Raw genomic sequence first — 26736 nt, 5'->3', positions numbered from 1 at the left:
ATATATTAAGCAAACTGACTAGGCAGGGTGGCTCATGCCTGTAATCCAAGCACTTTGGGAGGCCAAGGCGGGCGAATCACGAGGTCAGGAGGTCGAGACTATCCTGGGCAACATAGTGAAACCCCTTGTCTACTAAAAATACAAAAAATTAGCCAGGTGTGGTGGCATGCGCCTGTAGTTCCAGCTACTTGGGAGGCTGAGGCAGGAGAATCTCTTGAACCCAGGAGGCAGAGGTTGTAGTGAGCTGAGATTGCACCACTGCACTCCAGCCTGGGCGACAGAGTGAGACTCTGTCTCAAAAAAAATAAAATAAAATAAGATTACATATATATATATATATATATAGAGAGAGAGAGAGAGAGAGAGAGAGAAAACCATGTTAAACCCTCTGCTCTAGACCCTCTAGGATACCCTGAGACTAAAAGCCAAGCCTAAGGGTGGTCTTCTATGTCCATGTTATCCTGACCTCAGCTCAGCCCTTTCCCCTGATTCCTGGCCCTTCCTTGTGCCTTTCCCATGCCCAGGCCTCAGTCCGGGACTCTCCACACTTACATAATCCCATAGCCGACCCTCTCACTTCCTCCTAGCCACCTTCTCATGAGATGTGCCCACACACACAGACAATGGCTTAGCTAAGACTCCTCAGCACATTGAAGCAAATCATATCCTAAAGTCACTAACTCAAAAGCACTGGTCTTCAGAAAAAACTTCAGGTTGGCCAGGCGCAGTGGCTCATACCTGTAATCCTAGCACTTTGGGAAGCTGAGGTGGGTGGATCACTTGAGCTCAGGAGTTCAAGACCAATCGGGGTAACATGGCAAAACCATGTCTCTACAAAAATACAAATATTAGCTGGGCGTGGTGTCGTGAGCCTGTAATCCCAGCTACTTGGGAGGCAGAAGAATTGTTTGAGCCTGGGAGGTGGAGGTTGCCGTGAGTCGAGATCATGCCACAGCATTCCAGCCTGGGCAACAGAGTCAGGGACAGTCTCAAAAAATTAAAAAAACAAAAAACAAAAATAAAAAAAAACTTCAGGTCATTATGAAGCCAATGATTGGGTTCTGGCCAGTATTTTCTTAAAATGAAATAGAATAGAAAACTATCAGAATAAGGATGCAAATTGTCTTATGAAGCTTTTGTTTCAGTGAGTGAGTGTGTGTGTGTGTGTGTGCGCGCGCTCCTGTATACTGAATCAAAGTGAAAATTGTGTTTCTTGCCATGGTTCTTAATGGGTCTTAGATCACAAAAGTTTGAGAAACACAGCTTTAGTAGGCCAGTCAGCATGCTTTTAAAAGGGGCGGCCTCAGGCTGGCTCATGCCTGTAATCCCAGCACTTTGGGAGGCTGAGGTGGATGGATCATTTGAGGTGAGGAGTTCCTGACCAGCCTGGCCAACATGGTGAAACATTGCCTCTACTAAAAATACAAAAATTAGCTGGGTGTAGTGGCACGCACCTGTAGTCCCAGCTACTCAGGAGGCTGAGGCAGTAGAATTGCTTGAACCAGGGAGGCAGAGGTTGCAGTGAGCCGAGATTGTGCCATTGCACTCCAGCCTGGGCGACAGAGCTAGACTCCATTAAAAAAAAAAAAAAAAAAGAAAAGAAAAAAAGTAGGGGCCCTCAAGTCTAGTTGAATATTCAGAAATCTTTCATAATAAACTCAGGGTGTTCTGTCTGGCTTATGGGTAGGTAATCACACTTATGTCCTGGGCTCAACACTCCCAGCATAGGAGTTCTTCGGGAAGTCCCAACCAAAGATAAAATCATCCTTTTTATGTCTCCTCACTGCACAGGCTGGAATACCAAACATGTAACTGCCACCTAGCCTCTTAATCACAGTCTAGACTTCAGAAGTACAGTGAAAAAACCTGGCTTCCTCCACTGAAATGATGCTTTCTCACATGTGATACGTTTTGTGGAGCAGCGCTTTAAAGATTCAAGCCAACCACTCTTAAACCTTATTTGGTTTGGGCTAGGGGAAAAGATAGCCCCAGACTCTCGAAAGACACATTCAGGAGACTTTCTGTTGATTTTTCTGCTCTGCTGACATGGTTCTAACTGCAGGCATTCAGGCCTTCAGCTGTTTAGAGCCATCCGCACTGTTGATGATGGCAGTGACCACTGTGTCTGCCAGTAAGCTGGGGTGCCAAAGGCCTTCTTAGCCCTTCTTGCCTTTTTCCTTTTTTTTTTTTTTGAGACAGAGCCCCACTCTGTTGCCCAGGCTGGAGTGCAGTGGTGCCATCTTGGCTCACCACAGCCTCCACTTCCCAGGCTCAAGTGATTCTCCTGCCTCAGCCTCCCGAATAGCTGGGACTACAGGTTTGTGCCACCATGCCTGGCTAATTTTTGTATTATTGGCAGAGATGGGGTTTTATCATCTTGGTCAGGCTGGTCTTGAACTCCTGACTTCAAGTGATCTGCCCACCTCAGCCTCCCAAAGTGCTGGGATTACAGGTGTGAGCCACCATGCCCTGCCCCTTCTTGCCGTTTTAGAAAACATCTGTGTGAGTACACCGTTCCTGGAATGTCCAGATCTTATCTTGAGCAAGGAATGCATAAAATGGACTTGTCTGAAATCACTATTCTTATGCTGCCTGGGATCTCATTGCCAACTATGTCAACCTCACCTCATCCATTCTTACCTCCAAGTCCTGAACCTTTAGAAAAGCCCAATTTTTATAGCCATAAATGAAGATACAGAACACAAGAGTGGCTTTTTTAATGCCCTAAAGGGGAAATATGAAGTGCGTGGCATTTCCTTAAAAAAAAAAATTGTATTTAGCACAATCTTTTACATATCAAGAGAAGGTAAAGGGTTTATATTGTCACCAAAAACAGGGGCTATTTAATCTGGAAATTCTTAGAGGGCTGGGAAGGAATGTGATTAATGCCTTCAAATTATTGAAAGACTCCCTTGGAAGGGTCAAACTCACCCTGTGTGGCAGCCAGCTAGCCTCTTAATCACAGTCTAGACTTCAGAAGTACAGTAAAAAAGCCTTCAGGGTTCCTCCACTGAAATGATGCTTTCTTACCTGTGACATGCTAGGGCAATGTCAGGACCCAGGGTAGGAGGTATAGGAGGCAGATACCAGCCTGAGACAGAGAAAAACTTTCTAACTGCTAAAGAGTTTGACCAGAAGAATAAGCCATCTTGCAAAGGTAGTAGGTTCCCTGTGCCTGAGAGGGTTCCAGCAGAGGCGGCGTGATCACCCACCCTTATGGCAATGGAGGGGCTGAGTTAGGTGATGCGAGCGCCCCTAGCTATTAAAATTTATGAGTCATGATTTTGGTCTGGGAAGAAGGCAGAGGTGAAAAATTCTTTATTATTTCCGAAGTAAATGCCGTTGACTTGAACAGTGTTATTTTGTGGGGTAGCTGCTACCAGTGTTTGGGGCAGAAATCACGTGATGAGTTGAACTTTTTGATTCAATCATGCATATTTTGGATAATGTGCATACTCTGGTAAGATGGATTAATACTTAACCTCTGTTCTCTGTCTGATTAGGGTCATTGGTTTCCTGGAGGCCATTGTTTGCATAAAATTTGGACAAGATCTCTTCTCTAAGACCCAAATACTCTATGTTGTGCTTTGGCTTCTTTGCGTGGTAAGTCATTACATTTTACCCAAAGGCATTAGCTAAACTCTCATAGTATTGCTTTAAACGGAGGGGGAAGAAAAACCCTCTTGTGTATCAAAGTTCCTTAGAATTTCATAAAAAGATGTTCTGTTGTAATTGTCTGAGACTGGCCACCAGCCTAATTTCAAGAATAAGACACATCTACACAGTATCTGAAATGAGTCACCTGAGCAGGTTACAGTCCAATGCCCTCGTCAGGTATACCCCACGTGCATTTACTTCACTCATGGGAATCTGTCTACACGGGCTACACATTTAGGGACTGCCATGAAGGGACAAGGAAGATCACAGTGCACTTTGCTTTCTCATCATCATGACATATACATCTTAACATACGTATCATTGCACATGGATTTATATATAAAAGGACATATGGTGATTCATAGGCAATAAAATATGTTTTGGAAGATAATTCAGTCCTGCAATTTCTGCCTTCCAGGCCCATGTTATAACCCAAGTCTGGATATAACCTTCCACTCTGAAGGGAAGAGCCCGGAGGGACGCCGGCCTGAGCCCTGGTTCTTTTGCCCTGGGGCTCTTCCCTCACCTTTCAAATGAAGTAAGATAGTACCCAGTTACACATTTTGTGACTGCCATTCTTCATTTAAATATTTGAAGTTAATTATTTTGAAGAAAAGTTCTTATTTTATATTTAAGCTTAAGATTTTTCACTTAGTCTAGAAAATGTATTGGGCTTTCTAAATAATCATAGAACATTTCAGCCATGTGCAAGTAGAGAGAATAGATGGCCCCTCATGAACCCATCATCGGTTATTAACTCAGGGCCAATTGTGTTTCCTCTTATGTTGTACTCACGGCCCCAACCCCTAACTTATTTTGGAACGGATCCACCTTTAATATTTCAGGATGGATCACTAAAAGAAGCTCAGGATGCTTTTTAGGTTTAATGCAACCACCCTACCATTATCATATCTGAAAAAGAATTAAGAGTAATTCCTTAATATCATCAAGTACCTAATCAGTGTTCAAATTACTAACTTTTTCTTAAAGCTTGTATTTGCTTAACAATGTATTTGAATCCACATTCACCCATCGTGATTGGTTGGCATGCCTTTTAAGTCTCTTAATCCATAGGTTTTCCTTCTGTCGCTAACCCTCTTTCCCTCGTAATTTATCAGTTGAAGAAAGCAGCTCTTTTGTCCTATAGATTTTCCCACAGTCTAGATTTTACTGATTTTTATCCTATCTTGTAATTTAACATATGTCTTTGTCCTCTGTATTTTCTGTAAGCTGGTAATTGGATCTAGAGGCTTAATCACATTTGGGTCTAATTTTTTCTTTTCTTTTCTCTCTTTTGGCAAGACTAACCTTTGTATTTTTAATGTGTCTTTTATCGCCTTTAACGGGATCTATTTTTAGGGTTACTTGTTAGAAATCCTAACTGTGCCAAGGCGCAGTGAGCCTGTTCTGTCCTGTTTCATCTTGAACAATAGAAGGGAATAATGATCTCCTTTGTATTTAAACTACAGCATTAATGCCCAAGTATATTTTTCCATGTCGGTGAGACTAAATGTAAGGAATTGGTTAGGGAAATGTGTCAGAAGTGCCCAGAGATTTTCACCGTGCTTCTCTCGGATATATCTCTGGCCTGTGCACCTTAGTCTGAATTGTAATAGGACCTGACTGCAGGGGGCAGAGGTGGGTGCCCTCTTCACTGGGTACCAGAGAACCACCTGCCCACAGGGAGGGTGAGATAGGCAGTACTCCCAAGACAAGACAGACAACCCTCCTCACCACAGCAAATCACAGGCATCCCAGCTGCCTCCCTACCACTGCCCCCCAGGCAGCAGTGACCAGAAAGGTCTTCTCGGGCCACCTACCCAGGCAGTCCTCTCTGGTCCCTGTCTTAGTCCATTTTCTGTTGCTACAACAGAATACCATGGGCTTGGTAGTTTACAGAGAAATTAAATCACAGTACTTTATTTGGCTCACGGTTCTAACAGCTGGGAAGTCCAAGAGCATGGTACCAGTATCTGGCAAGGGTCACCCCATGATGGAAGGGCGGAAGGTGGAAGTGAGCATGTAAGACAGCAGGAGGTGGGCTGGACTCACCCTTCTTATCAGGAACCCACTCTCACTAACACACTCCTGTGATAACAATCCCACTCCTGCAATAATAGCATCAATCCATTTATGGGGTGCACTCCTCATGATCTAATCATGTTTTAAAGGCCCCACCTCCCAATATTATTACATTGACAGCTAAGTTTCAACATGAGTTTTGGCAGGGACATTCGAGCCATAGCATTCCACCCCTCACCCCTGCTTCTAACGTACAAAATACATTGATTTCATGCTAGTAGTCCCAAAAGTCTTAACTTGGCCCAGCATCAACTGCAAAGTTCAGAGTCTCATCTAAATCAGATATGAGTGACAGTCAAGGCACAATTCATCCTGAGGTGAATTAATCCCACATGGACACCACCACAGTTTCTGGCCTATACCTTCCAGAGTGGTAGCCCAAGCCACACCAAGGCCCACTTGAGCCACAGCCAAGTAGAACTATGCCAGCCATGAGTGTGTGAAATCAAACAGGTCATCTACTTCCACAATACAATAGTGGGACAGGCATAGGATAGACATTGCAAATCCAGAAGGGAGAAATAGGCAAGAAGAAAGGGATAAGCAGTCCCAAGTAAGTCCAGAACCCAACAGGGAAACATTACATCTTAAAGCTGGAGAACAATCTCCTTTGACTCCATGTTCTGCATCCTGGCCTGGGGCAGGAGTTGGGCCCCCAGGCCCGGCAGCTCCACCCCTGTGGCTGTGCAGGGTTCGGCCAGTGCTTCAGTTCTTCCAGGCAGGAGTTGCACACTGGCGACCCTACAGTTCTGTGGTGTTGGGGATGACCCTGCTGCCACTGCTCCTCTCTGGTGGCTCCAACCCCACATTTCTTCTTGGCATTGCCCTAGTAGTGACTTTCTGCAGTGGCACTGCCCCTGTGGCGGGTTTTTGCCTAGTCTTCTAGGTAGTTCGCTGCATCCTTTGAAATCTAGGTGGAGGAAGCCATGTCCTCCACGGCTCGTGGATTTTGCATACCTGCAGCATTAACACCACATGGACACCACCACGGTTTATAGCTTATCCCTCCCAGAGTGGTAGCCCAAGCCACACCAAGGCCCACTTGAGCCACAGCTAAGGCAGCCAAGAAGCGCTCTGCTAGAATGTGGGAGTAGAGTCCCTAGGTAGCCCTGGTCAGTGAGCCCGTGGAGGGCTCCCCAGGCCTGTAACCAAAAACCATTCTGCCCTCTTAGAGCTCTGGGTCTGTGATGGGAGGGGCAGCCTTGAAGATCTCTGAAATGCTTTTGCTTTCAGGGGTCTTCCTCCCATTTTCTTGATGAATAGCACCTGGTTTCTTTCTTTCCGTGGTAATCTCTTCAAGAGTCAAGTGGCCTTACCCTTAGTGTTTGGAATATGCTTTTTCACTCTTTACATGGCCAGGCTTTGAATATTCCAGATTATTCCATTCTGCTTCCCTTTTAATTATAAATAATCTTTAAGTCATTTATGTCCTCTCGAATTTCATTGTATGCAGTCAGAAGTAGCCACACAGTAGCCCGAATGCTTTGCTGCTTGGCTGTCTTCCACCAGATATCCTAGTTCATTGCTCTTAGGTTGCACATTCCAGAAAGCCTTCAGGCATGGACACAATTCAGCCAAGGTCTTTGCTACTATATGACAAGGATGCCCTTTACCGCGCTTTCCAATCCTTGCTCCTCATTTCCATTTGAAACCTCATCAGAATGGCCTTGACTGTTCACATTGCTACCAGCATTCTGGTCATGAACACTTAAGTAATCTCTAAGAAAACTGAGGCTTTCCCTCTTTTCTTCTGAGCCGTCACCAGGATCGCCCTTAATGCTCCCTTTACAGCAATACAGGCTTTTTCTAGCCTGTGCCTCCAAATTCCTTCAGCCTCTACCCATTAGCCAGTTCAAAAACTGCTTCCACATTTTCAAATATTTGTTATAGTAACCACCCCCACTTTTTGGTACCAATTTTCTGTCTTAGTCCATTTTCTGTTGCTATAACAGAATACTGCAGACTAGATAATTTCTAAAGAAAAGAAGTTTATTCCACTCATGGTTTTGGAAGTTGGGAAGTCCAAAAGCATGGCACTGGCATCCAGTGAGGTCATCCCATGGTGGAAGGGCAGAAGGCAGAAACAAGTGCACCAGACAGAGAGGGAAGTGCCAAACTCATGCTTTTTATCAGGAACCCACTCCCAAGATAACAGCCTGAATCCATTCATGAGGGCTTTGCCCTCATGACCTATCACCCCTTAAAGGCCCCACCTCCTAATACTGTTAAGTTGGCAGTTAAGTTTCAAGGAGAGTTTTGGCAAGGACATTCAAACCATAGCAGTCACCCAGACTGTAGGGACCCCTCTAATTTCTCTTTAAGTTTTAGAGACTTTCTGTTACTTATTTGACACTTAGAATATATCTCCTTACATAGGTAGCCTTTGTGTCTTTGTGATTGTAACTTATTGAGGACATGCACCATTCCCATTGACCTCTGCTTCACTTGGTGCAGACCTCTTAGTCCGTGCTTCATTCACAGACAGTTGCCTCTGAGTGCTCCTCCGTGCTGTGCCTGGGGCTCTAGCCACACAGATAGATGACGATGATAAGATTTACTGATGCCTACTATATGCCAGAGACTATTCTAAGCACTTTCATGAATTCCACATTTGATCTTCACACTTTGAGGGAAGGTATTTTCTTAACCCTCTTTTATAGATGAGGAAACGAAGGCACAAAGAAGGTCGCTAACTTGCCCAAGGTCACATAGGTAGTTAAGTGGCAGAACCAGGACTCAAACCCAGACATTCTCTCTAGGGAACTGCTGTTCATCACTGCCCTCCAAGGATCTGTGAGTTCAGATGGCAATTAGACATGCAAATTAATTATGTTAATATGTGATAAATACTATAAAAGATGGTGTGCATAAGGCTAAAGGATACTTAGAGCAGCAGACATGCTGGGGGTTAGTGAAGGCTCCTTGGTGATATGTGAGCAGGATTTTTAAGGGTTGCAGTGCATGGCTGGCTTTCCCCCAACCTCTCAGGCCCCAGCTAAAAACCTGGAGGCTGCTTCCTGTCCTCCATCACTCTTCGAATCAGCAAGTCACTAAGCTCTGTTAATCCGACAATGTAGCTGAACTCCATCTCCTCTCCATTCCCACTGCCCCTGCGGCTGTCAGAGCACCCATTTTCTTGCCGTTCTGCCCTCCAAATCCATTCTCCTTGCTGCTGTCAAAATGATCTTGCAAATTCAGAACTCAATCTCTTTACCCTGCTAAGAACCATTCTCTCTGGTTGGGGGCTTGAGAGGGCACAATAACACAATCTTTTTCCCCACCTGAATTAAAAAATAAGTAAGAGATAAGCAAGATAGAGGAAAGATATGGGGATCAGAGTAGCATCTTCATTACTGAGAATTCACCTTTTTTAGGAAATGCTGGCTTCTTTAGAGTTACCAGTCAAGGTGTGACTCCTCCCCAGGGAAGGAGTGAGGGGTGGAGGGAAGCAGTGAAGCTTCCTCCACACACGAAGAAACTTCAAGAAGGAAGAAGTCTCCCCACCATGAAACCTCCCAGTGAATTATGAAATCCGCTTGTGTGTTCAGGACCTTCACAGTGGGAGCATGCCATCACATCTACTCACGTGTACTCTATTCTCAGGCTGTACTTATCTGCTGGTAGTTACCTAAACAAGTCATCCTTTCAGACTTCTTTTGCCCTTCTCATGCTGTTTTCTCTGCCTGATCTGAAAGACTTTCCCTGCCTTATCTACCTGGTGAAACTTATACTCCAAAACCAACTTAAACATATGCCCCCCATGAAATATGCTCTGACTTCCAAGGCAAGTAGATAGCTCCCTCCTTGGGACCAGTAGCGCTTTGTATGTAACTCTCAGTTCTAACCCCAGTGCAGTGGAATTTGTTTTGTTTCTATCTGTCTTCTCCACACTGCACTCCTTGCTCAGAAAGAATAAGTTGAGTCATCCTTTTGGCCCCACTGTCTCAAGCACAGTGCCTGGTGCATAGGAAGCACTCGGCAGCTTCGTGGAGAATAAAGGAATGAGTTCAAGAGATTTGTGACATACAGGTGACCGGTGGCCGGGGGACAAACATACAAGGACAGGAAGCTGTGAGAGTGCCCAGCGGCTCACAAAGGTGGTGACCTGTTTGAGGAGTGACAGTGAAGAGAACGAGTTGGATGAAGAGTAGGACAGGGTCCCCAGCTCGGGAAGGGCTTTGTGCGGCTGTAGTTGGAGTCCCAGTGATTTTTAAGTGGGGAAACAATGTGGTCTGATCTGTGTCTCATGGAGAAACACCATGGAGGCTGGGAGAGTCTAGAGGGAAGATGGGTTGGGGGCAGGAGGTGCAGTCAGAGGTGCTGCCAGGCCTACTTGACAAGTAACCGAAGCTGAACCAAGGCAGAGGCATGGAAGATGCAGAGGAAGGGCTGGATCTGAGAGTTGTTTAAGGAATCTGCTCAACAGGATACCGTTCCTCTTGTGATAGCTGGGAGGCACTTGAGTGCCACTCCAAAGGTTCTAATTAGTGCCACTGGGCGGCCACCAGTGCTAGTGACAGATTGGAGGATATAGGAGAAGCCCATTGAAAGGAGGAGGTGAATTTGGTTCAGGGGATTTGGGTTTGAGGAACCTTTAGAATTTACAGGTGGAAGTGTCCTGTTTGATGGGAAATTCTAATCTATCAGTAACACTGGAAAGATTTATTTCCACGTTGGTGGAAATAAAATACTTGGGAGGAGCCCATGTGGAGGGCGTGGTTGGAGTCCTGGAATTAGGTTACGAGCTCGGGAATCATGCCTCTGGGAGAGGAGCTGACTGAGGCTGGTATTCCTTAATAAGAGGTCAGGCCGGGGACGATGAGCAGGATTTTGAAGACAAGCAGAATCTCTGATTAGACTTACCAGTGATGAGACATGAGGGAGGGACCTGGCCTGAAAAGAGGCCCTGAGACGGGATGATTAGGGGTCTCCACTGCCTCCCTTTAAAGAAGAGCAGAAACAAGGTCCTGGCACTTTTTAAATATTCCTGACCTTTATTATAAAGAGCAAGATTGATCTCAGACTTAGGAGTAGAGGCGAACATTATTAAATAAGAGAGCTTCAAGTTACACTATGACTTCTGCACCACTCAGAAGCAAAGCCCCTAATTACTCCCCTGGCCTGGTAAGAGAACGCACACGGAGGAGCTTGAGATTAATGCAGAAGCAAAGATCCCGGGTGCTGGTTAGTAAGCTTTTCCAGGAGCATGGTTGTGTGCTGGGCTGTCATTAATTTGAATGCTCATTACCATAATGTAGAAGCCAAGCTGGGGTCCTGCGCCCTCGTTGCCGCCAGCCCCTGTGGTCCTGGACAGCCTAGCTGTCATCTCATGTAGTTTCTTCTTGCTCCCCCGCCCTTTCTTTAAACGACGTGTGCAATTGCTATTTTAAATCTGAGCCTTGACATTTTCAGTGGGTACGTGCCTAGATTTCCACAGGTGTGATTGCAACCTGTAAATTACCGGCTTCCGTTTCCTGGGACAAGTGTAAAGTGGGCCTCTTTGTACGCAGGTGAAGTAGATTTGGCAATCACAACAGATTGCCAAATCTATTGTGACGATTGTGATGATAAGCACCTGTCGTTCTCCACTTGCCTGCCGTTTGCCGCTGGAGGGAGCGGCAGCTGCCACTCTGCCTGTCCTGTTGGGCCTGGGGCTGGGGAAGGGAACAGTCCCGCGTGCCTGCCCTCTGGTGGTCAGAGTTTGCAATGACACTTCTAGTGGAGGGACCCGCCTCCCCACAGCCCTCTGGTTTGGGGAGGTGGAACTTAACCCCCCAGCCCTCAGTGTGAAACCCAGAATGTCCTGTTTTGCTCTTTGTAAGGGGCCTAACGCATACACAGGCTTACACTCTGCAAATCATTTCTAGTCCTTCCCACTCTTTCCATGCCATGAAAATGACACACTTAACGTTGGTATGTATAAGAAATCTGGGCAAGCATTAGAGTATGTTAAAGGTTGGAAGTCATTTTCACTTTGTAGTTTTAATGTAGTCATTCGTGGCCTAATTTTTTGATGGATATGAGCTTTTTAAAAAAATCCCTTTGGGAGGCCGAGGCAGGTGGATCACGAGGTCAGGAGATCGAGACCATCCTGGTAGAGATGAAAAACCCTGTCTCTACTAAAAACTAGCCGGGCGTGCTGGCGGGCGCCTGTAGTCCCAGCTACTCGGAGGCTGAGGCAGGAGAATGGCGTGACCCCGGGGGCGAAGCTTGCAGTGAACCGAGATTGCGCCACTGCACTCCAGCCTGGGCGACAGAGCGAGACTCCGTCTCAAAAAAAAAACAAAAAACAAAAAAATTCCCTAACCTGTAGGTATATGCCAGTTTGCACGAGGGTTTAATAGGAAATGAACCAGTGGCGTTGTTTGTGCTTCTCATTCTGTCTCCACGCTGCCACTGTTCCTGCTTCCACATAACTGGCACGGAAGAGGATGGCAAGCCGGAGTGTTGCTCTCCTTTCTTTTTTGGAACTAAGATGGCACTGTGTATCCGGCAGCTACCAGGAAATGTCGCTGATAAAGGAACTGGGCCAAAGCTAGACTGCAAGCTGCCATGATGAGAATTCACAGCCCCTGCCTTCCCACCCTACCACCAGACTGGCCGTGAAGAGGGGAAGTTGCTGCTGTTCGCTGTTCCCATGATGCTTTTCGTCCTCAGGGATGGATACATGGATGGAGAAATAAAGCTATATAGGCATAAAGCCACTATTGGTATCAATAGCCATCCCTTAAACTCAGATCCAGGGGTTTCAAGAGACCTGAGTTCCAGCTCCAGTGTTCACCTCTCTGAGCTTTCATTCTTCTGGAAAATAAAAGGCAATGGAGTTAATGGTCTCTGAGGTGACCTTTTGGATCTAAAGTTATGATTCTTAGAACTAAAATTATTTCCTTGAGAAGGTTCCTCCATGCTCTCACAGCTGTCCCCACAGTTGGTGCAAGATTAGATAGGGGTCCAGGAAAATGACAGGTGCCCAGGTGTCCACAGGAAATGCAGGGGGAGAGATGGAGGCTCGACAGCCAGGATGGCTTGATGCGAATGGGTTTCTAGAGCGAGGAATTCGGAGGGAACAGGCAGTTGCCTTGTTTTGTTCTGGTTGCTTTGCTTGCAGTGGGGAATGTGAAGCCAGGGAGATTCATGGCCCTGCTCTCCCTGCTCGCCCTCCCTCCCTCCCGCCTTTGGTATGCAGTCTAGGCAGCCGGAGACTTTTCCCAACTTTGATTTTTTTAACATGTTTTGAAACTTTGGATTCTTGTCTATGCTTTTCTTTCCTTAAATTAGGATATAATTTAGGGTGTGGGGGCAGGCCGAGTGGGTGGGGCAAGTGTGGAGTAGAGGTTGTCCCTGCCTCTGGGCACCCACAGGCCACACCCTCCTCATTCTACTCAGGACCTTACAGAGCATCTTTATTTTCTCTTTGTTTTCCTATCCATATAACCAAGAAAAACAAAAACTGGGGTCAGAGTAGGGTCACTGACACTCAAAAGCCTGGAAAAGCAAGGGCAGCCCTGTCCCACTGAGCTCCCCACCCTCTGCCCCGGGAGTGTTTGTCCTCGGGCCCTCAGGTGCCGTTGTGACCTCTTCCCCCTAGAAGCTGACACACTGAGTCCTCTTAGCGCTCTCATGTGATGGGGAAACCGGGAGAGGATGGGCCCTGAAAATCAGAACTAGAACATAGAATCCTCTATGTCTTCTTCAACAGAACCCACAAAGCTATCAAAACGCATCCCACCATATCCTACATCTGAAAATGGCCTTTCTTGCTTTCTGATAGTAGAGTCACAGGTAGTAACAGTGGTCTCATCATAACCCTTGTTGTTAGAAGCTTTGGGTGTGCACCCTCCCCTTGAGGTCTGATCTCTGCCATGTCCAGCCATTTTGTAACCTGCGTCCAGACGGCAGAAATGCATTGAGCCGTCCTGCATTAATTCCCATTGAAACCCCAAAGTTCTGGGCAATTGAATTTTTTTCTGCAGCGTCATTTGTTTTTCTCTTCCAGGCTTTCACCACTTTCCTCTGTCTGTACGGCATGATTTGGTATGCAGAACACTATGGTCACCGAGAAAAGGTATGGAAGGAGAGGCAGGGATGGCCTTTGTTTAAAATAATCACCCCGGGCTCGGCAGGTTAGCTCAGAGCACGTGCCTGTAAGGATATGGCGAGGTGAACACTGAGGTCAGGGCCTCTAGTCCTGCCACTGCAGAATTCTACTGCATGTCGTAACTCATTCCCTAGCAGTTGCTGGCCCTGCTTGTGACTGCTCTGTTCAGTAGATCAATATTTTTATCTAACTTTTGTTAGATTAAAAAATGTTATGTTTGTTTGGAGGAAAAAAAAAAAGTGATAGGAAAGCCGTGGACTGGCTTTTGGCAGCTGGGTTTTCTCGCCAGCTCTTGAACCGTGTGGAGGCCTCTTCCTGTGTTCTGGCCTATGGCCCTTCTGGGCAAGCGCTTGCCCTGACCTTCATTTAGTAGATATGAGGACACAATAGAAAATAGACATGAATGACTTTAAGACACGATGGCAGTCTGGTAGACAGTAATATTTTTTTTCAGTAAAAATAACAATTTCATCCTTCATTTACACCTTCAGTCTAAAGAACTTAAGGCATGTTGTGGAAGACTGATTCTGCATCACCCGGGAGAGGAAAGAATCTGGTTTTTATAGCCGAGAAACATAAGCACAGGGAGGTTCTGTCACTTGCCAGTGATGATCCCAGCCTGGGAGAGGCAGGGACGCAGCGTGCTCACCTTTTTGCCCTGCCGCTTCTCCCAGGGAGTTCCTGAAATTCCTGCACTAAGCCTGTCTCTCTCCCTAGACCTATTCAGAGTGTGAAGATGGCACCTACAGTCCAGAGATCTCCTGGCATCACAGGAAAGGGACAAAAGGTATCTTCTTGTTTGTTGTTTAAAATTTTACTGGGTCCTGGCCGGGCGCAGTGGCTCACACCTGTAATCCCCGCACTTTGGGAGGCCGAGGCGGGCGGATCACAAGGTCAGGAGATTGAGACCACGGTGAAACCCTGTCTCTACTAAAAATACAAAAATATTAGCTGGGTGCGGTGGCGGGTGCCTGTAGTCCCAGCTACTCAGGAGGCTGAGGCAGGAGAATGGCGTGAACCCGGGAGGCGGAGCTTGCAGTGAGCCGAGATCGCGCCACTGCACTCCAGCCTGGGTGACAGAGTGAGACTCCGTCTCAAAAAAAAAAAAAAAAAAAAATTTTACTGGGTCCTTGAGATGTGGAATTATTACTTATTCTTTGAGTGGAGATGATATAAGCCTTGAAGGGTCTCAGGCCTGCCTGTCGAATGTCTTCTGTCACTTATTAAGAAGCATGCAGTGGCCGGGCATGGTGGCTCACGCCTGTAATCCTAACACTTTGGGAGGCTGAGGCGGGCAGATCATTTGAGGTCAGGAGTTCAAGACCAGCCTGACCAACATGGTGACACCCCGTCTCTACAAAAAAATACAGAAATTAGGTGGGTGTGGTGGCAGGCACCTATAGTCCCAGTTACTCAGGAGACTGAGCCAGGAGAATCGCATGAACCCAGAAGGTGGAGGTTGCTGTGAGCTGAGATCATGCCACTGCACTCCAGCCTGAGCAGCAGAGTGAGATTCTGTCTCAAAAAAAAGAAAAGAAAAGAAAAGAAAAAAGAAAAAGAAACATGCAAAATGCTCACAGGATCTGAGTGAAAAACTTGGTTTGTAAGAAGAGGCTCCATGTAGCTTTGCCCTTCGTGAGGGCCCCACACTGTTTCAGGCACCCTGATGGGAACGTTCTTCCTTTTGGCTTTCATCATGAGTGAACAGGAAGAATTGTATATCCGGCCAGGCACAGTGGCTCACGCCTGTAACCCCAGCACTTTGGGAGGCCATGGCAGGATCATTTGAGGCCAGGTATTTGAGACCAGTGTGGGCAACAGAGCAAGACCCTGTCTCTACAAAAAGCTTAAAAAATTAGCCAGATGTGGTGGCACATGCCTGTAGTTACAGCTACTCAGGAGTTGGAGATAGGAGGGTCACTTGAGCCCAGGAGTTTGAGGCTGCAGTGAGCTATGCTTGCACCACTGCACTCCCACCTGGAAGACAGAACAAGACCCTGTCTCTTAAAAAAAAAAAAAAAAAGAATTGTGTGTCAGAAGGAAAAGCCTTTCAAAAAAGGGGGATCATTTTAATGGCATTTATTCAAGAGGCAGAGCAGTGTAAGAGATTTCAGTTGTGTAGTTAGGAAGCCTCCACTGGCCTCTAAGGATTGCTTTGGGAAGATTTGGGGCCACCTGGTTATTTTTTAAGAATTACACTTGTAGAATAATGACATTGAGGTGACTTCATTGGACGGTAATTCCTTGTCAATTCTTATAAGCTGATTGGGAAGCTTGGCTGAGGAAAGAAAATTACAAATACTAAAGACTGAATTTTAGCTCACAAAATTGCTCAGAGAAACGGTGGGCCAACGGAGAAGAAAGCGCTCTGTTGTAGTCATTCTCCGAAGTTCTTTTGGCATCAGGCTCATTAAAGATCTCCCAGGGGAGATACTAGCATACACTTTGCTGAGTTGCTGGCTGCCCTTTTGGGGAATTTCTCCTGAATCACAGAATTGATCAGTGAGCGACCCGTTGTGAAATCTGATAGAGATGGGCAGAGGAGCTCCCCAGGTATCTTATTTAGAACCATGCCCTTACAAACAACCTTGGCACTCACAGGTTCTCCACTGAAAAGAATTAAGCAGTAGTAGAGATGTATTTACTAGATGGAATAATAAAAAAAGAAAACAAACAAAAACAGAAGTCTTCTGAGTGGGGAAAGAATCTCTTAGTCTAAGCCAAATACTACTTACAGTGGAGACAGTAACTCTGGTAACATTTTTTTGTTGGCAGCCTCAGGTGGCGATTTCCTATGGGGCTGGATCAGAACCCTGGGGCAGAGAACCCTTTGGCTTGGCCCCTAGGTCAAGCAGGGGCTGAACACAGGCTCAGCCGGAGGGCAGAGGCTGCCCAGTGCCCTCCATCATGGGCAGCAGGGGCCTGAATTGTAAAGATGTTCTCCAGATCAAGTGGTAGAGGGCGTGAAATAGCTCTGATTTTATAGTGTCAAGAATCTTTCCCGACGTCGGGTTTAGAAGGTGGTGTGGAGCAGGTGAAGGGATGGGAAACCCTGGGTTGCAAGGCAGGATGGGCACCGCATGGTGTGTGTTCTAATTGCCCCTCCTTTGGGCTTCCGTTTCACTTGTGCTCTCACTTCTGGTCCTGACCATCATGACCATGTCCATCATACACAGGGCAGATGTACATACGCTTTAGGAACCACCCAGACTTTGGGGGGGTGTTGCCTTGAACTCCGCGCCGCGGCGTGTACCCCTTCAGTACTAGTTCTTGGAGAGCCTCGCCTTCATTCATGAATGAGGCCACTAGGGGGAGTGCACGTATCAGGGAAGAACCTGTTCCCCGGGAAGCCTCGGGCGGTCTGGAAAGGGACAGCCACCAGTCTCCAGAGCCCAGGGTGACGGTGTGCTCTGATTCCTTTGGCCAGGTTCTGAAGACAGCCCACCCAAGCACGCAAGCAACAACGAAAGCCATTCTTCCAGGAGAAGGAATCGGCATTCCAAGTCAAAAGTCACCAATGGCGTTGGAAAGAAATGAAAAACCCTGGTTAATCAAAGATGTTCCAGAGTGCCTAGAACTGAGAGGGAAACGGAACTCATTTAGATCTCCCTGTGAGGAGGTCGAGGTGCACAGGGCAAGCAGGAAGAGGCGAGGGCACTTGGGGGTCATTATTTGAAATCGTAAGTCTTGTTTCCCACAGACCTGGCCGCGTCCGGCAGCTCATCGCCTGGGGGCCTTTGCCAACGTGGGGTCTCTTCTAACTTCAGCACTTGGCATGCGGTCACCGGTAGCAGTGCGGTGTGTTGGAGGGAAACGGTAGCTATTCATTACCAGTTGCCAAGAGCAGCCTCTCGCCTGCTGTATCGTGGATGCAGCATAAACATCTTCCTTCAGACAAGGCATTAACCCCATGGTTAATGGACTGGTCGCCAGTTTTTATTTTATTTTTATGAATCTACCTTTCCATTGATTGATTTAAGTTCAGGCCACTTTTCTGTCTTTTATTTGGTTACTGTTGTTATTTGTTTTTAAGTTAGGATGCTTTTTAACAGCCTTTAGAAGCCGCTGCTGAAATTGACATTGGGAGAAGGGTTCCCCCTCCTTCTAGAGCAGAAAAGGGAGAGAAGTGTTGCATTCCTGTTTGGTACCTCAGTCTCCTGTAAGACCTTCCACCACATGGCGAGTGTACACCAATCAGGAGAGGGTAGCTGCCTGCATAGGAACCTTGCTTCCGATTATTCCCTTCCCAATGTTATTCATCCGGACTTACCCACAGTGCACAAAAGCAAACCTGCTGGAGAGGCAGTGAACACCACAGCTTCTCCCCAGCCAGGTGCCTTTTACATCGGGTTTGTTCTCCTTCCATGGTGTGTTGCTGACATTGTCACTGAGTCCCATGTGAGGTGCTGGTGAGTATTACCTTTCATATGTGCCATGCTCTAGAACCTTGACCCTGATAGTTCACCACCTCTGATGGATCCCTGTTTTAAATAAAACAATTCACGTTAAAGCCTATCAAAGGTCTGTCTGTAAAATGCTCATTTTCTTGCATCCTACTGGTATCTTCCATTGATTGTAAGCAGTCAGTGTGTTTTTCAAGTGACTTTGGACAGTATATGTGTGTTTTATATAGTGAGAAGAAAAAAGAAAAGATGTATATTTTAAAGGGCTTATGGATATATATGTCCTACTTCTTTAGACCTCCCAAGTGACCAACAGGAAATGAACAACACAGTCATTGTTTTTCCTGTGGTAATGGTTTCCAAGTTGGATTTTTTTTTTCTAACAAGAGGCCAGTACCCAGTTGATTAGCTTACAGATACCAACTCACTGAAAGTAATCGCTTTTGTTCCCTCATTTCACAGAGCACAAAGGTTCGTTTCGATGTCTCTTCTTCTTTAAGGAAACCTTTAACCATAGAAGTGTCATGTTTTTCTTTTTCTACAAAAGAATTCTGAGATGAAGGGGTTGAATGAATCATGCCAGCCAGGGTCACATCCTGTCCTCGGGGGGCCCAGGGCTCAATAGGAGATTCTGCGGGAGTGGAGAAGCGTCAGTGGCAGCTCCGCTCCCTTGGCAAGTCAGGGGTTTGGCCGTGATGAGCCTCAGCTCCAAGCTCTCAAATGTCCTCCAGCCAGCATCCGCCTGCTTCCCACAAAAGGATAGAAGAGAGGCAAAGTGTGTGTTTTATAAAACCTGCCTGCACTTTTATAACCCATCAGAGAGGCCATTTTTAAACATAGGTACAATTTAAACGTGATCGTACTTTGCAAATAAATGTCTTTTGTTTCATCCTGTGTTCTGTATTTGTAAGCATGACATACTTGTGCCCATTGGACACCTGTCTCTTCTTTCTCGTGCCTGTGGTGCCTCACTGAGTGTTTCCGGGTTCATTTTCCAGGAGCGCTGGGCCTGACACTTTCACACTCGTCTGCCTGTAGCCGTGGCCCAACTGATGGAGCATGTGTGCTTCCTCTGAGGCCAGCCTACAGGAGGCAGCTGTTTCGCAGGTGGTGAATTCGACCTTACTGTGGCGTTGTGAAGAGCAGGGTGCACAGGAGACAATTTTTTCTCCATGGCTTTGTAAGAAACAGCCAGGAAAGTCCTCAGATACTTTCCATGCCCTTTCTTTGAGTTGAAACTTCCTATTTCCCTTCAGTAAGAGCTCTTTACTATAGTACTTATAAAACCAGTGCTTTCCATGGCTGGCCAGAACCACAGGCGCCATTCCTTTTAGAAGCCGTACTGCTGGGTTTGGTCTGCTTTTTTCACCATTTGTGTGGAAATAGACCTCACATTGATGGAAATAGAATGCATGTTTCAGAATCATCATTCAATATCTGAAATGATTTGATTGTAAATTGTCTCATGTTCTCTGTTTGCAAACCTCCCTCTTAAGAGACAACATTGTTTTGGACCGAAAGCATGAAGAATGGTTTATGTGTTTTTTCCTTAAGTAGCATTGCATTGAGTGTTAGATTCTTTTCCCTTTTCTTCATTCTTGGTCTTCCCAAAGCTTCTTCCCACATTTCTTGTGTCTGTTTTCACCATTCATAGAAACCTTGGCCAAACCACTCTCACAGCAATGCTAGGATGTTTCATGGACCTGTTAAGCATTTTGATGATTAAGACATCCTACCAATGCCAGTCTTATTTTCACTAGGACTCTGCTTCTACAGTAAACTCCTAAGGTGCTCACCTAGGAGAAAATAAAATTCGTTCCAAATACAACAGGTTCAGGCTTCTTGGTCTTCCCTCAGAAGCCACCGTGTAGCACCCTGGAGTGATGCCTCTTTATGCCAAGGCCCATCCTTTGGAATTGGGACAGTTTCGGGTAGAATCCTGCACTTACAGAGGCCCTTGGGGTCATTGAGAAGTGGAGGAGGTTGAACACAGAAGGGGAGGCTAAACACAAGGTGGGGAAGAAAAAATGTAACCATGGGCAGCCAGACTGAAGCGAGCCCTTTAAATAGGGGGTTGGGGGGTTAACATGCACACCCTTTGGAATGTGCTCAGTGACTGCTGCAGAGTTCCTGGGCCCACCCTAATGTTTACCAGGTGGGCGTTGTTTATATGGTTCTTCTTGTTATGACAACTAGAAATCCCACAGTAGACTAGATAGTGCTCCATACCATTTCCCATTTATAGGATTGAAATCAAGATGTAAGGAGAGCTGGCCGGGCGCGGGGCTCACATCTGTAATCCCAACACTTTGGGAGGCCGAGGTGGGTGGATTGCCTGAGGTCAGGAGTTTGAGCCTGACCAATATGGTGAAACCCCATCTCTACTGAAAATACAGAAATTAGCTAGTGTGGTGGCGGGCGCCTGTAGTCCCAGCTACTCAGAAGACGGATACAGAAGAATTGCTTGAACCCGGGAGGCGGAGGTTCCAGTGAGCCGAGATCGCTCCACTGCACTCTGCAACCTGGGCGACAGGCAAGACTATCAAAAAAAAAAACAAAAACAAAACTGTAAGGAGAGCTAAGATGTCTGTCTGTCAGTGTTCCATTACATAGTACACCTCTTTCCTTCATATGCATGTGCACATTCCCAGGATTATATTAGAGATTTGGTTCTTTGCAAGGGTCAGTGTGAGTAATGACTGAGACTGGTGGGCTGCAGTCATGTTGCTATGCCATAAGAGGTTTTTACAGCATTTCCCTTATCACACTTTATTCTAACCTGATGATGGGCCTATCTCAGGTGAAGATTGCAATAGTTTCCTTAATTGAACTTTGGTATTTGATGCATTAAATAAATAAGGTTTTTCAATTTTGCTTTCTGTGAATTTAAAGGAATCATTTCATTGATGTCTACTAAAGAAGAGAAAAAACAGTTGGATGTGAAATTTTTTTAGTTTATAGGAATGCTGAATTGTAAAAATCTTCCTTTTCTTCCATGTTCACTAAAAAATGCCTTTAGTCTATTTCAGAAAGTTCATCTGTGACTTGGTCTACTCTGATATCCCCTTTCCTGCAGCTTGTTAGGTGGAATTTTGAAGCTGCTTTTCCTGCAAAGAGATATTCATTGTCACAGTCTAACAGTGTTCAAGGGTTTGCAACAGGTCCAAGTACCTCCAAGGACTCACAGGGCTAAGCTGAATTTATCCCTTGTAATAATACTCTGATACTCATAATACTTTGTTTAAAGCCTGGTCTCTACCTCCATATTCAGTACACCCGGCTGGGGAGGCGGGTGACAGCAAGCTTCCTGCCCGCTTTCCTGGCAAAAGGGACCTCCTAAGCCCCAGCATTGTTGTCCTCTTGGACAGAGAGGAGAAGGGTGTTGGCAGATCCCTTCCCCTCTCGTAACCCCAGTGAGGACAGTAACGTCATTCAGAACATAGAATTTACCCAAGGGTTTTGCTTTCACAGCTGATGCAACCAACCACCCAGCCTCTTTAAGGGATCTGGGCTCACGCTTGTACTTCTTGTGCCCGGGAGTTAATTGCTGGTTTTTCTTTGGTACTGGAATGCTCAAGACATCACCCTGGCCAGGGTCTGCAAACTGTGGGCACCGACAGTGCCCTGCGGTGGCAGGAAGATTTGCTCAGAGCTGCGACCTCCTGCCCCTTGGTGCAGTCATCCCAGGGCGTCAGAGCCTGGTGTTCCAGCGTAGGGTGTGGCCCCTTTCTGGATGCTGAGTAAAGGAGACTCTTGTGGCTTTACAAACCACAGGAAATGAAGTTTGTCTGTCTTTAAAAGAAAATTGGTTTTCTAACATTTGAGACTAAAAAAACCAAAATACTTCATTTTCGTGTCTAAAGTAATCACACAATGGCTTTCATTAGAGAGTCAAATTACAGGCAAGGTTTATGTAACAATCCATACTGGAAATCTGGGCTGTAAGCCTGACTGTTCTCACCCGCCCGACAAAGGGCTGTTTGGGCTCATTCTCATCTCTCCAACTGTATACGTCATGGACTGATTAGGTATTTTATGAGTGCAGCGTGGGAAAGGCTTAAGAAAGATCTTCAGCTTTCAAAATGTTAGGGATCCTCCACCTCTCTTAGAGTGGATGAAATCCAGACCAGGAGCAGGGGAATAAGAGTTCACTAGGGCCACTACTAACATGACTTCCAGACAGAGGCATTCAGAGGATTGGAGCCTTCAAAACACCCCTGTGTGGGGCTCTCCGCACCCCTTCCCTCTCGTCCCTGAATCCTCCCAGCAGCCCAGCCGTAGTAACACAAGCTTGCACACAGAGCACATGGCCAGGAGGGGCCGGAGGGCGAGCCGCCAGAGCAACACAGCCTGAGGTTCTGGCCAGGCTCTTCCCCTGGATTCTTGTGCACATGTCTTACTCCCATCAGCAGACCACAGCCCCAGAGATCCTCACTGACCCTAGAACTGGCAAATGGATGGCAAGGAGCTAGTTTCCTGGTGACCGCCACACCTTTGCTCCTCCTCCTTGGAAGGAGACTCAGATCTCAGGTGCTTGCTTGATTAGAGATGGCCACACCTCCAAGCCACTCTTCAGATGACTCTGGGGGTGGTTGGCTGGTTGCGTGCTCTGTGGACGGAATAACTGGTGTTGGCCTTCATTGTCTTTTGTGTCCTGTGAGTAGACAGACTCCGGCGTCGACATCCCTGTGTTTCTGTGGCCTGAAATCAGTCGAGATGCCACCCTTGAACAGGGTCCCCATACTCCACGTGGGTTCTTTTCCCAGTGTTTTGACGCATTCTGCAAACTGTTGGAAGGCAATTTCTCTCCCCTGTAGCAGCTCCCTCTGCCCTCAGGAATGTGATTTACAATCTGATGAGGCCATAAACCTCTTCTTTTCACGTCTGAAAAACAGCAAAGTATGGGAAAGAATGTAAATGATAAATACTGAATTCCTATGGTCAGCAATAGTGGAATGGCCCGGGTGGGTTATTTTTAATATGGTGTGCATATGGCTTTAATTTCTAAGGGCTTGGGTCCTCCCCCACCACTGTATTTCTTGGGAGAACAGATAACAGCAAAATGCCCTGCTGTGATACAGTGTTTTTCCAAAATGAAAAAATAGCATTTTTCTGATGACTCACTGGCCAAATACTTTGAAATGCCACTCTTCGTGGAGGGGGATGGGATGGTAGGTGACAGTGACATTTCCATACTTACCACCTTGGCGATCTGGTGTCTCTCCACCCCAAAATAACCCCCAATGTTCTCACTTAGCAACCTCCTCCCACCCCACCTTAACTTTCTAGGAGGAGGTTTTCGTATAAGATTTTTGAAATTCTCTTCCCGTCTCTCTTATCAGTCAAGGCTCTGCTCCCTAACTGGGAACAGACTTCTGATTGCCGCCACGAGCAAGAAAGACAGCCACAAAGCAAAGAGGCTGTGCAGGTTTGAGTTTCCGTTCCAGCGGTGGGTCAGCGCCTGGCTTAGATTTCACACCCTGGGCAGCAGCAGCCCCGCACTTTGCTGAGGTAGGAAAGAGCCGCCAATCACCGCGTGAATTCCTGCTGCTTTTCTCAGACCACAGAAGCCAATGTGTGGTATTGCTGTGCTGGTGTTCAGCATTTTCCCCCTTAAACCCTCCCTCGTCCCAGTTCAAAATGATGGGTGAAAGCTGAAAAAACACCCAGAGCCCAGAATTCCCAAACTCCTATTATAACAGCCCACGCCTGCCGCAGCACCTATGAAAGTGAATAGGGCCGTGTTTTTCTTGGTGTGGTCAGTTAAGTATGCTGACGGTGGAGGAGTGTGCGTGAGAACAGGATGCCTGAAATGGCAAACATATCCACCCACAGAAACACATAATCTCACAAACACCTATTCACTCAACACTCACCCTTTGTGTCTTCTGCCGCTTTCTGTGGACCACATTTGAGTCACAAAATCCCAGGCTCAGCTTGAGTGCAATCATAAATGTATCCACCTACAGAAACACATAATCTCACAAATACCTATTCACTCACACACTCACCCTTTGTGTCTTCCTGTCACTTTCTCTGGACTGCATTTGAGTCACAAAATGCCAGGCTCAGCTTGAGTGCAAGGCTAGCCAGACCACACATAGGGCATGAAGGAGAGGCCGTTGTGGCTCTCAGAAACATCCATGTATGTTTATGCTTTGGCCACCCCGCTCACCTCAGCTGCAGGTCCATTCATCAATGCTGTGTGTCTGCCAAAGAGTTTCTGTTTATGTACATCTAAGAAATTTCAACAGAAAGGAGATAAGCCCAACACCATTATCCATTAAAAAAAAAAAAGTATGCATCTTGTTCTCACTTATAAGTACACTGGCCAGGCGGGTGGCTCACGCCTGTAATTCTTGCACTTTGGGAAGCCGAGGCGAGTGGACCACTTGAGGTCAGGAGTTCAAGACCAGCCTGGCCAACATGGTGAAACCCCATCTCTACTAAAAATACAAAACATTAGCCGGCCATGGTAGCAGGTGCCTGTAACCCCAGCTACTCAGGAGGCTGAGGCAGGAGAATCACTTGAACCTGGGAGGCGGAAGTTGCAGTGAGCCAATATCGCACCACTGCACTCCAGCCTGGGTGACAGAGTGACTCCGTCTCAAATAAATAAATAAATAAATACCCATTAAGCAACGGGTGTACATGGACATACAGAGTGAAATAATAGACACTAGAGACAACAAAAGGTTGTGGGGGAGGGTTGAGGACTTGCCCGTTGGGCACAGTGTCACTTCGGGTGATGGGTGTATGGAAAGCCCAGGCTTGGGGAGGGTTGAGGAATTGCCCCATTGGGCACAGTGTCACTTCGGGTGATGGGCGTATGGAAAGCCCAGGCTTCACCATTCCTTCATACATGCGTGTATGAAATCTGCACTCGTACCTCCTAAGTACACACATTTTTAAAAAATTAATAATAAAAAGTTGGCTTAAAAGCAACAGTGGCAGCCAGGCATGGTGGCTTACGCCTATAATCCCAGCACTTTGGGAGGTCAAGGCAGGTGGATCACCTGAGGTAAGGAGTTTGAGACCAGCCTGACCAATATGGTAAAACCCTGTCTCCACTAAAAATACAAAAAAAAAAAAAAAATAGCTGGGTGTGGTGGCGTGCGCCCATAGTCCCAGCTACTCAAGTGGCTGAGACAGGAGAATTGCTTGAACCCAGGAGGCAGAGGTTGCAGTGAGCTGAAATCATGCCACTGCACTTTAACCTGGGTGACAGAGCGAGACTCCATCTCAAAAATAATAATAAATAAATAAATACATGAAAGCAGCAGCGGCTTCCCCTGGTCCAGATGGTGCCCTCTTGTGTAGACAGTGTTGTTACATGCATACCCATCAGCTGGAGGACGCTCGATGACACTGGAATGCGGAAAGAGCAGGGCAGATAAAAGAATCACCAAACACCCTCTGAATGAGCACTCACATCAGTCAACAGGAAGTCTCTGCTATCTTGTGATCAGTTTTCACTTTCACGTGATTGACTGTTATGTTAATAGATTATGAAATGGAAGTGATAAAAAAGTGGATGCATCAGCCTTGTATTTGAAGTCAGTTTTGTAAGGAAAACTTACAAAGGGAAATGACAGAATCAGAGTTCTAGAGTAATGGATGCTCCAAAATGTGATTGTTGGCCTGTAAATTATCTTGTATTGTCATGGGTTTTTCAGGCGACATTGCTGCGAGCAGCAGAATTGCCTTTTAGGTTTGGAACAATGGTGTAAACACAACTTCTGGCGCTCTGCTTCAGAGCCGGCCAGCTTCATGAAATCTCACCCAAAATGGGTATGAGAGAGTTGGCCCAAGGACAGAAACAAGGGTCTACATCTTGTGTGAGATCCACTGCCTCAGCCTTTTTCATTTGTACTGTTTTAGCCCTTGATTTTTAAATATTGCAAATGGTGGTATCTTGTTTAAAAAAATTCTTTAATGTCCAGCTGCTCCAATTCGGAGAGGGAAAAGGAATATTGAGGTTTTCCAAATAAATTGTTTAATATTTAATAAGATATTTAATATCTTATTTTCACTAGGACTCTAGGATAGTGACATCACCTTTGTGCTATTGAGTTGCTAATGTGACTGGCATGTGATGTTTTTACCCTCCTTGGCAAAATAGTTTCTATCAAAGCTTTCTATCAAAGCTAACGCTTCCTTAGGCTGTGTGCCATGCCCCTTCCTTCGTACCTTTCATGGATTTTCTGATTTATTCCTCATGAGATCTTCACTGATGTTGCCCCATTTTACAGATAGAGAAACGAGAGGTTTGAAGAAGCTAAGTGACTCAGGTCATCTTCTAGAATGCAGATCTTGATCCTTTACCTGAGATGTGATAGTGTAAGAACTCTAGCTCACACACCAGATTTTTCTGGTTCAAATGCTGCCCCTACCACTAACAAGCTGTTTAACTTTGGGCAAGTTATTTCATCGCTGTGCCTCTGTTGCCTCCTCTGGGAACTGGGAATGATAATACCTACCTCACAGGGTTGTTAA

General features: G+C 46.3%; 1 protein-coding gene across 2 annotated transcripts in view; it reads left to right on the top strand.

Annotated features, from left to right (window-relative positions):
- PTDSS1 (phosphatidylserine synthase 1) overlaps positions 1–18357 on the top strand; it is a 72007-nt gene extending 53650 nt beyond the window's left edge. For both annotated transcript variants that reach the window (XM_011936998.1, XM_011936999.1), the window contains 4 exons: positions 3504–3603; positions 13736–13804; positions 14555–14624; positions 17265–18357. In XM_011936998.1, coding sequence (XP_011792388.1) covers positions 3504–3603; positions 13736–13804; positions 14555–14624; positions 17265–17374 — 349 coding nt within the window. In that variant the 3' untranslated portion in view covers positions 17375–18357. The remainder of the gene's footprint in view (positions 1–3503; positions 3604–13735; positions 13805–14554; positions 14625–17264) is intronic.
- The last annotated feature ends 8379 nt before the right edge of the window (positions 18358–26736 follow it).

The sequence above is a fragment of the Colobus angolensis genome, unplaced genomic scaffold (assembly GCF_000951035.1).
Source record: "Colobus angolensis palliatus isolate OR3802 unplaced genomic scaffold, Cang.pa_1.0 Scaffold16, whole genome shotgun sequence".
In the NCBI taxonomy this organism is placed as follows: domain Eukaryota; kingdom Metazoa; phylum Chordata; class Mammalia; order Primates; family Cercopithecidae; genus Colobus; species Colobus angolensis.
Note: the sequence above shows the minus strand (reverse complement) of the source record. Positions and strands in the feature narration are given on the sequence as shown.